This window comes from Myotis davidii, unplaced genomic scaffold (assembly GCF_000327345.1).
Source record: "Myotis davidii unplaced genomic scaffold, ASM32734v1 scaffold5322, whole genome shotgun sequence".
In the NCBI taxonomy this organism is placed as follows: Eukaryota; Metazoa; Chordata; class Mammalia; order Chiroptera; family Vespertilionidae; genus Myotis; species Myotis davidii.
In genome coordinates, this window is record NW_006293439.1 from 41132 (window position 1) to 52536 (window position 11405).

At 41.6% G+C, this 11405-nt stretch overlaps 1 protein-coding gene across 5 annotated transcripts in view; it reads right to left on the reverse strand.

Moving 5' to 3' along the window:
- PRPSAP2 (phosphoribosyl pyrophosphate synthetase-associated protein 2) overlaps window positions 1–11405 on the reverse strand; it is a 60174-nt gene that overhangs the window by 13219 nt on the left and 35550 nt on the right. For all 5 annotated transcript variants that reach the window (XM_006767142.2, XM_015566138.1, XM_006767143.2 and 2 more), the window contains one exon: window positions 7028–7176. In XM_006767142.2, coding sequence (XP_006767205.1) covers window positions 7028–7176 — 149 coding nt within the window. The remainder of the gene's footprint in view (window positions 1–7027; window positions 7177–11405) is intronic.

Consider the following 11405-nt stretch of genomic DNA (forward strand, 5'->3'; position numbering starts at 1 on the left):
CAGCTGGTTCCAACCATCAAATCTCACAGAACTGGACAGTGCTATTCATCAGGCATGGTGCCAGATTCCTCGCATCACCCTTCAACATCTCGTGGAGTCAGTGCCAAGAAGAATCGCCGCAGTATTGAAGGCAAAAGGTGGGCCAATGAAGTACTGATGGGGTGGTCATAATAATCTGGCCACTCGGTGTATATTACAAAATGATTCCCACAAAAATATTAGTCAACATATCCATCATCTCTCATGATTACAATTGTGTGTGTGTGTTGTGAACACTTCAAATCTACTCTCTCAGCAACTTTTAAGTATATAATACAATACTATTAACAACTATAGTCACCATGAATCTCCAGAACTTACACATTTTCTAACTGGAAGTTTGTACCCTCTGACCAACATTTCCTCTATTCCCCAGCCCTGGCCACTACCATTCTACTTTGTTTCCATGAGTTTGTTGTTGTGTGTGTTTTTAAGATTCCACATGTAAGTGAGATCACACATTATTTGTCTTTCTCTGACTTATTTCACTTAGGATAATACACTCAAGGTCCTTTCATGTGGTCACAAATGGCAGGATTTCCTTCTTTTTTATGGCTGAATAATATACACATTTTCTTTATCCATTCATCCACCAATAGACACTTAGAACTGATTTTTCACAAGGGTGTCAGGAACATTCAGTGGGGAAAGAAAAGTCTTTTCAATAAATGGTGCTTGAAAAATTGAAGCTGGACCCCTATCTCACACCATACACAAAAATCAACACAAAGACCTAAAAATAAGAGCTAAAACTGTCAAACTCTAAGTAGAAAAGCTGGGAGTAAATCATCATGACTTTGAATTTGGCAATGGATTCTTAAGCTATGACATCAAAAGACAAGCAACAAATATAAAAATAAGTAAACTGAACTAGTAAATTAAAGCCTTTTGTGCATCAAAGGACACTATCAAGAAAGTAAAGACAACCTACAGAATGAGAGAAAATATTCGCATATCATGTCTGGTAAGAGTCTAATGTCCAGAATATATAAAGAACTCTTCCTATATAATAAAGAACTAATATGCAAATTAGGCCAAACAGCAGAACAACCTTCCGGACAAAGCCGGGGCTGTGAGGGCTGAGCCCCTTGAATGAATTTCATGTATTGGGCAAAGGACTTGAATAAACATTTCTCAAAAAAGATAAACAAATGGACAACAAACACATGGAAAGACACTCAACATCACTAGTCATTAGGGAAACGCATATCAAAACTACAATGAAGTACCCCGTCAAGCCCACTTGCAATCTTGGTAACTGAGAGTACCCTTCAGGAAGAGCTCTGTTTATATAAAGCTCTGTGGTTCTCAGTTCCCCTTCCTTTAATTTCCTTTCCCTTCTATAAATGCCCTCCATGTCAGCACGCAGGCCGGAGTGCACCCGGCTTCCCATATTTGCATACACTAGGTTGCAAATCTTCCCTTTTCCTAAATAAATCCTTTTTGATGAATTCATATTATTTTTCAGTTAACAATGACTATAATAACAAAATCAGAAAATAAGTGTTAATAAGGATATGGAGAAACTGGAACATTTGCACATTGCTGGTAGGAATGCAAAATAGTATAGCTGATATGAAAAACAGTTTGGTGATTCCTCAAAAAATTAAACATACAATTATTATAGGAACCAGCTGCTGGGGTCCAGCCCCAGCAGGTCCAGGGGTCCCCAAAGGTGTGGATGGAGTCGGCAAAGAAGGAATGACATGGAGATAGCATTCAGATGATCATCATAGTGAGGTTCTCTAGCCAAGTTCTATGTCTAAGTTCTTCAGCGAAGTTCTGGTTAGGATCTCCAGTCAGGTTCTCTTGCCATGTTCTCTTACTAGGTTCTCCAGCCAGGTTCTGTTTAGGTTCTCCAGCCAGGTTCGGTCGCTAGGTTCTGTGTCCAGGTTCTTCATCTAAGTTCTGTGTCCTGTTGTCTTGTTACATCTGTATTTATACCAGTTGATTCCAATCCTATCAATCTCTATTCCAAAGGTTAGGGCATTTCTTATCTCCATTCCAGGGAGTAAAGATTATGTAGCTTAAGCATGATTGTTCGCAGTTAAAGTGATTAATTACCAGCCTGGCACTTAGTTAAGAGGTTTTATTCCCTCCCTAACTTCAGGGGAAAATCCCTACCTGGGGAAACAACCTTTCTCGGAGAGGTGACCCTGACCCCTGGAGAAATGAAATTATATGTTTACAAGAAACCTGTACATGAATGCACATAGCAGCATTATAGTCAAAGTTAGACACAGTCCAATATTCATCAATGAATGAATGGATAAGCAAACTGTGGAATATCCATACAATGGAATGTTATTCAGCCTTCAAAAGGTATATGCATCTTCGGATGAACTCTGAAGACATGCTAAATGAAAGAAACTGAATGTAAAGGTCACACTGTACAATTCCACTTAGATGAAATGTCCAGAATAGGCGCATTCACAGGGACAGAGGCAGAGTGAACTCCCTGGGGCACATGGGGTGTGATTACTTAATGCAGCGGTTCTCAACCTGTGGGTCGCGACCCCTTTGGCGGTTGAAGAACCCTTTCACAGCGGTCGCCTAAGACCGTCCTGCATATCAGATATTTACATTACGATTCATAACAGTAGCAACATTACAGTTATGAAGTAGCAACGAAAATAATTTTATGGTTGGGTCACAACATGAGGAATTGTATTTAAAGGGCCAGAAGGCTGAGAACCACTGACTTAATGGGTAGGAGTGTTCTTCTGGGTGATAAAAAGTTTGAAACTAGAAAGAAATGGCAACACTCTGAATGTACTAAATGCCAGTGAACTGTGTATTTCTCAGTGGTTAATTATGTTAAGTGACTTCTACTCCAATTTTTACAAAAAGGTCAATGTCACTAAAGAAAAAAGTAGAAGGGCTGCTTTAGATCAGTGCTTCTCAGTCTCATCACCACTGACATTCGGGACAGAGAACTGGCACGGGAGATGCCTGTGCTGGAGGATGTCTTAGCAGCATCCCTGGCCTCTATTCACGGGATGCAAGTAGTGACCCCCTCAATCGTGACAATGGAAAAAATGTCTCCAGACATTTCTGTCTTCTAGGGACAAAATCCATACCACCCCCTCCCCCAGTTAAGAACCACTGCTCTAGATTAAAAGGGATTAAAGACAGTGACAATGAAATGCAGTATGTGAACCTAGGTCGGTATGGGGAGAGAGGGGACCGAAATGTAAGGCTAAACAAAGCAAGATAAATTCCAAAACTGAAGTAATTTTTTTACATTTCCTTCCTTCCTTCCTTCTTTCTTTCCTCCCTCCCTCCCTCCCTTCCTCCCTTCCTTCCTTGAGAAAGCCTTTCCTTTCTTCCTTCCTTCCTTCCTTCCTTCCTTCCTTCCTTCCTTCCTTCCTTCCTTCCTTCCTTCCTTTCTTTTTTCATTTATATTTTCCTAACAGTCTTTTTCTCAGGGATTTGACCCCAATACTGGTGAAAGAGTATAATGGTATATAACCCTTTAAAAAGTGATTCATCAATCTCACTTTTAGAAACTTAATGAAACTAGAGGCCCAGTGCACAAATTCGTGCACTGGTGGGGTCCCTCAGCCTGGCCTGCACCCTCTTGCAATCTGGGACCCAGCAGCCCAACATCCCCCAAGGGATATAATGCATGAAGCAGCAGGCAGCCAGTCACGTTGGCTTTTAGATAGATAGATAGATAGATAGATAGATAGATAGATAGATAGATAGATAATAGATAGGTAGATAGATAAGCCAAAGTATGAAAAAAGGTTATTTTTGCTACATAAGTTAACTGCAATATTATATTGGCAAAGACCAGGAGAAAACATACATACCCAGTTATACCCCACTTCAGCAGTCTAAGCCACACCCATAAGATTGACCTACGAACCAGGAGGCCAAAGTTATATTCCTGGTGGGCACATGCCGGGTTGTGAGCTCAATAAGCCACATTACAAAAGCATAAAGAAGCGGGTGAAATTAATTTTCGCCATATATTTTATTTAATCCAATGTATCCAAAGTATCATTTTAACTTGCAATCAATAAAAAATTGATGAATGGGATCTTTCATGTTATGGCTTTCACATCAAGAGTGGATGTCCTTCACACTCCTAGACACCCCATCTCCTACTCACTCCGTTACAATGGTCAGGAGCCTCCATCGTGACACAGCCCAGCACCGCCTGCGAGATCAAATCCCTCCCACCATGAACTTGCCTTAGTTTCATGGTCTCCCAAATCCGGCCTGCCTATTTCTTGCCTCTCTTCCAGGCAATTTACCCCAATATGGGTGCAGGCCTGGACTAAGAAGACACCCACCCCTCAACTACTGCCTCCAGCCTGAGAGCCTGCACAGCTGTTTATAATATAAGTATATTAAATGGCATCCAAAATCCTCACCGGTCTGCTCCAGCGGAGTCCTGCTACCGTCTCCCTCTCTCCTCCCTCTAAGGGCCTTTGGTAAAGAGAGTGCTGTACTTCCTGGCCACACCCTGACCAGACACAAACCCAGCCCTTGTCTCCAGAGCCTGCCCTCTTGCCCCCCAGGCTGTCCTGGCACCCGCTTTAACCCATGCCTCAACACCTTCTAGCCCCACCTCAGCTAACTAAGGCCCACAGGCCCAGCTGCAATCTCAGCTCCTTCATGGCTGTTCCAGTCCACTCTTACCTCCTCTAAGTTTTCTCTACAGATAAATGAGCAAACTCCTAGACAAAGCAAGAACCTGAAGGGGTCCAAAATACTCCCCAGTGGCATACAAAGTGTTTTGAGCAGAAGGATCTAAATTTCTAAATCTCTTATCTGCCTAAAAGCAGAACCTCCAAAAGAACTCATTGGTCATACCTCCTTTCAGGAACAACCAGGCAGACTGACTCAACACCACACCCAGACAGACACTGTCTCGCACCAACCACCTCTCCCACCCACCTCCTAACCTCTCACTCATCTTTCCAAAAGGTCTTTTGTTTTCCCATTGTGTCCTCATCTTCTTGCTCTATTAAAATGGTATATACCACTGATAAGCCCCAAATTCTATCCTCCTCCTAAAATCTGTCTTTCCTCTAAAAGTTAATTTTACTTCAATAAACATTTACTGATTGCTAACTATGTGCCAGGCAATGTGTTATTTGTGAGGAATTCAACATTAAATTCAAAATTATCTTTCCTTCTTTAAGCTTTCAGTCTAGTGGGGACAAGCAAACACTGTTTTAAAAAAGATGAGGGCCCTGACCAGTTTGGCTCAGTGGATAGAGCGTCGGCTTGCAGACTGAAGGGTCCCCGGTTCAATTCCAGTCGGGGGCATGTACCTGGGTTGCGGGCACATCCCCAGTGGGGGATGTGCGAGAGGCAGCTGATCGATGTTTCTCTCTCATCGATGTTTCTGACTCTCTGTCCCTCTCTGTTAAAAATCAATAAAATATATATTTAAAAAAATAAATAAATACAAAAGATGAGGGAAGTGAAACAGAGAGAGGTTAAGGAACTCCTGAAGTCACCTAGCTCACTAGGGCCGGGGCAGGATTTGAACCCATGATCTCAGGGCCATATTCCTTGCCACAGCAGCTCCACTCTGGTGAGCCCCATTAGCGACAGAAACCCAGATTCCGAATCGCCACATGTCCTGAGTATGTTCACAAGTTTGAGAATTCTTCATGATTTTTTAAGCAATAATATTCTCACTGACTTGTCACCAGTGTGATAAGAAATAAATCCGTTATTTTATTAAAATAAAGATGATTAACCTTATAAAAAAACTGTTTGAAAAAATATTTCAGTTCAGTGTGATAAAGGCTGTAACAGTAACAAGACTACATCCTTGACCAAAGTGTGGTCCGGCACCTATAAGCCCTTTCTCCACCTGGACTAACCCTGGGGCTTTGTCCTCAGGCCGCACAGCTGAGTTTCAGCAAGAGTTCCAGAACTCATGGGCCCCCCAGGCCTTCCTTTAGCAGGAATTCTGTTAGGTCAGGTCAGCAAGAATTCCCCTACCCTTGATGCCGCCCTCCTCTCAGTAATTTCCCATCCACTGACCCTATCCCACCCTGCGTCTTGGCTATCAACCCCCACTGTCCTTGCTGGAGTCAGAAGTAAGCCCCATTCTACAGCAAGATGTCTTCTCCCACAATGCAACATTTCCTAAATAAAATCTGTTTTTACCACCTTAAAAAAAAGTCTGTCTTTTCTCTTACTAAGACATATTCAGGCCCCAAAGTACTGAATGTAAAGAGGGTAGAAGAAAAGTTTTCCTTCTTCAACAGACTGAAAGGCAGTATTTTTTTAAAATATATTTTATTGATTTTTTGCAGAGAGGAAGGGAGAAGGATAGAGAACTAGAAACATCGAAGAGAGAGAAACATTGATCAGCTGCCTCCTGCAAGCCCCCCACTGGGAATGTGCCTGCAACGAAGGTACATGCCCTTGACCGGAATCGAACCCTTGAGTCCGTAGGCCAACGCTCTATCCATTGAGCCAAACTGGTCAGGGCAAAAGGCAGTATTTTTTAAAAAAAGATGTTATTAAAGCATGAGGTAAATTTCTTAAAAATAAAAACCAATTCACACATTAATCTTACCACCATCATAATGATTTCCATCCTTCATAGTTCTTTCTGGTCTTTGCACAAAGATGGGTATACACTCTTGTATTCTGCCTTATTCACATACATTCCATAGATTCTCTCTTATCTCCACATGGTCTTAATTATCGCAAAGAGCTGCATAATCAGCCCGGGCTGGTGTGCTCCAGTGGTTAGTGTCAACCCGCACAGGGAAGGGTTGTGGGCTCAATCACTGGCCCTGGTCTGGTTACATGAAGGCGGCAGCCAATTGATGTGTCCCTCTCACATCGATGTTTCTCTCTGTCTCTCTCCCCACCTCCCTCCCTCCCTTCCACTTTCTAAAAATCAGTGGAAAAAATATTCCCAGGTGAGGATTAATAACAACAACAAAACAACAAGTCAGTCAGCCTTAAAACCAGAGAGGAAAGCAAAAAGGGGCAACACACTTACTGGGGATCTCCAGGCTGGGGTGGATGGCAGCCACACTCCGGACCATGGGCGGGGAATGCCGCCCATCCACCAAGTCGGACTCGGCGTCCTGAGCTTCTCCGTGAATCACCGCGATGCCCAGCCGCAGACGCTCAGCAAAAGACTGTGCCCTGAGGCAGAGCACGAGACAATTAAAAAACATCTCAGCACCCGTCTTAGTTAACATCAATGGAAGACACATTAAAAGACCATAAATAAAATGTAGTTTCCCAAAGAATTAATGAAAAACAAGAGAATAAAATAATCACAGTCTTAGACTCCAGGACAAACACGTCCCTCTGGCAATGGGCACCAATGAGTGCAGAGCGGGGCCCTGGTCTGCATTCAGCCCACTGAGTGAGCTGCATAAGGTAAGTAACTTCCTCTAAACCTGTTTCCTCCCTTGTAGCTGCTAATTCTCTATAGTGAGTACAAACCACATGAAACTAAGTGCATTAGAAACTCAAAGTACTGCCCAGGCGGCATGACTCAGCGTCGACCTATGAGCCAGGAGGTCACAGTTCGATTCCCAGTCAGGATACGTGCCTGGGTTGTGGGCTCAATCCCCAGTCGGGGGCGTGCAGGAGGCAGCTGATCAATGACTCCCTCTCGTCACTGATGTTTCTATCTCTCTCCCTCTCCTTTCCTCTCTGAAATCAATAAAAATATATATTGTTTTAAAAAACTCAAAGTATTAAGCATCAATTTTTAAGTTTTATTAAGTGTAATTGATATACAATTAACTGTACATATTTAAACTATATAATTTCATAAACTCTGATGCATGTAGATATCCATACAAACATTAGCATAACCAAGACAATGAAAGTATTTATCCTGACAAACGTTTCCTTATGCCCTTCTGTAATTTCTCCTTCCAGCACCAGCCACCACTGATGCGCTTTCTGTCACCGCAGATTTTAGACGTGGAATCAGAGCACGTAGTCCTCTTGTGTCTCACTTCACCCACTCAGCATGACGCTTTGGAGGTCCATTCGCGATACAGTGTGTGTCAGCAGGCCATCCCGTACATTGCTGAGTAACAGTTCACTGTATAGGTCTCCACAGTTTGTCCATTTACTTGTTGATGGACTTTGAGTTGTTTCCAGTTTTGAGCTATTACAAAACTGCTGTGAACATTCATGTATAAATCTTTGAATGGACTCATGCTTTCTTTTCTCTTGGGTAAATACCTAAGAGTAGAATGGCTGGATCATATGGTAGGCATATATTTAACCCTTTAAAAAAAAACAGCCCTGGCCAGTGTTGCTCAGTGGTCACAACATAGGCCAATGCACTGAAGGGTCTTGGGTCAAGGGCATGCACCTTGCCCACAGTAGGCAACCAGTCAATGTCTCTCTCTCTGTCTCTCTCCCCCCCTCCCCCTCTCTCTCTAAAATCAATAAAAACATAACCCCAGGTGAGGATTTTTTTTTAAAAGGAAGCATTATATTTTTTTAAAAAAAGACTCCCTCCCCCTCCCTCCCTTCCACTCTCTGAAAAGCAATGGCAAAAATACCCTCAGGTGAGGATTAACAAAAACAAAAAGGACCAAAGTGGTTGTACCATCTTTCATCCCATGAGGGTTCCCATTCCTCCCCATTCTCGCCAGCACTTGGTGTGGTCAGTCATTTTAAAATTATCCATTCGAATGGCCTGTAGTGGTACTTCATTGTGGTTTCGATTTGTATTTCCCTCAAGACAAATGGTGTTGACCATTTTTCATGTGCTTATTTGCCGTCCACATATATTCTTTGGTAAAGGGTCTGTTTAGCTTTTGTCAGTTTCTTAGTATGTCCTGAATATAGGTCCCTCATCAGATATATGCTTTACAAGTATTTTCTTCCAATCTGGGCCTTCTCCTGTCATTCTCCAAATGTCTTCTGGAGAGCAATTCTTAGTTTTGACAACACCGAATTTAACAATTTTTTCTTATGAATTGTGCTATTGGTGTCATATTTATGAAATCTTTACCTAAGCCAAGATCACAAAGATTTTCTTCTATGTTTTCCTCTAGAACTTTTAGTTTTTATATTATTTTTTTTTTTTTACCTTTTGCCTAGTGTTTCTTTTCTTTTCTTTTTTTTGCTTAAAGTATTACAAAGAGTAATACATATGTCTCCTCCCCCCCTCCCCCTTGACAATCCCCTGGCCTTCCCTACCCCTCAGTGTCTTATGTCCACTGGTTATGCTTATATGCATGCATACAAGTCCTTCGGTTGATCTCTTACCCCCCCCCCCTTTTACAGTTAGATTTTACATTTAGGTTTATGATTCATTTTTAGTTAATTTCTGTAAGTTATATGAGGTATCACTCAAGTCATTTTATTTTACACATCAACATCCAATTATCCCATCACCCATTTGTTCACTAACTTGCCTTTGCACATCTGTTGAAAACAGTATGATAGATACATATGGGTCTATTTTACGCCTCCGGATTTTGTTCTCCTGGTCTGTATTTCTATTTTTATTCCAATAACACATACTCATGACTGCTTTAGCTTTATATGGGTCTTAAATTCAGATAGTGTTAGATCTTCAACTTTGTTCTCTTTCAGGTGTTTTGCCTATTTTAGGTTCTTTACATTTCCTTATGAATTTTAGAATCAGCCTGTCAATTGCTATAAAAAAGACTGCTGAAATTTTGATTGGGGGGGAGGGGGTCTCAATTCTATATTCTCAATTTGAGGAGAAATGACATCAACAATATTGAGTCTTTTGACCCATGAACACAGCATCTTCCTCCACTCATTGAGGTCTTTAATTTTTCTCAGTAATGTTCTGCATTTCTCAGTGTACAAGTCTTGAACATCTTAGGTTTACCTATTTCACTAATTTGATGCAATTTCCAACCGTTCATTGCTAGTATATAGAAATTCAATTGATTTTTGTTTATTGACCTTATAATCTGCAAACTTGCTAAACAGATTTATTAGTCCTAATTGCACTTTTGTAGGTTTCCTCATATTTTTCTACATAAATAATCATGCTACCTGCAAATTAGGACTGTTTTACTTCTTCCTTTCCATACTGACTCCCTCTCTCTCTTTTTTTAAGTTGCAGTACTATCCAGAATCTCCAGCACAGTGCCAAACAGAAGTAGGGAGAAGACATATCATCTCATTCCTGATCTCAGGGGAAAGCTTTCAGTCTCTCACCATTAAGTGTGATGTTAGCTGTGGGTTTGTTTGTTTGTTTTTTAATATATTTTTATTGATTTCAGAGAGAAGGGAGAGGGAGAGAGAGAGAGAGAGAGAGAGAAACATCAGTGATGAAAAGAATCATTGACCAGCTGCCTCCTACACACCCCCTACTGGGGATTAGCCTGCAACCCAGGCTAACTGGAATCAAACCCAGTACCCTTCAGTCTGCAGGCCGATGCTCTATTCATCAGTCAAACTGGCTAGCGCTCCACTGAATTTCAGAGAGGGAGAGGAAGAGAAAGATCGATACAAGAGAGACACATCAACTGGTTGCTTCCTGCATGGGGCTCCTGTCGGAGCCTGGGATCAAAACTACAACCCACATACATGCCCTTTCCCGGAAATTGAATTGCTACCCTTTGGTTCGAGGGCGGATGTTCTACACGAGCATAACCACCAGGGCAAGCTATGGGTTTTTCATAGATGGCCCTTATCAGATGAGGAAGTCCCCTTTTATTCTTAGTTTGCATAAAGATTTTACCAGAAATAGAAAGTAATTCTGTCAAATGCTCTTTGGGTCTACTGAGATAATCATGTAGTTGTATAAGAAATAGCATTTGCATAACTTTAAATTCATCCTTTTAAAAAATTCAAGTAATTTTTAAAGAAATTCTCAGAGAGAAAAAGCAGTCAGACAAATACAAGGCAGAATCCTCACTAGCTCTTGCCCATCCTTATCTCATGGAGACTGGCTGGCACCACAGAGACTAGTTCCTCCTTCCTGTTCAAGATTGGCTTTGCATCACGACCTCAGTCACCCTCTAAGGAAGTCTTTTCCATACAGGTCTGCATGTATGGAAAAGGGCAGGGTTGGGCAACCCCTGGTACGCGTGCCAAACATGGCATGCCAGTAACTTTTGCAGGCACTCGAAACCCTCTCTTATAATCTTCCATTTACAATTTTTTTCTTAATATCAACTTTTTTATTTTTCAGATAAATTCAGTGTAGGTGCATCTTAGATAAATAAATAATTTTACATAACAAGTTATCTTAAAGACCATAGACATGGATTGACGAGAGAGGGGAAGAGCAATTTCTATGCCTATGCCTTAACTCTCCCTGCCTTCCTAGATCCGACCAGTGTTTTGGTTTCATCCACATATGCTTGTGAATCTTTGTTCTCAGTGATGAATTTTGTTAAGTCTTCTAATAG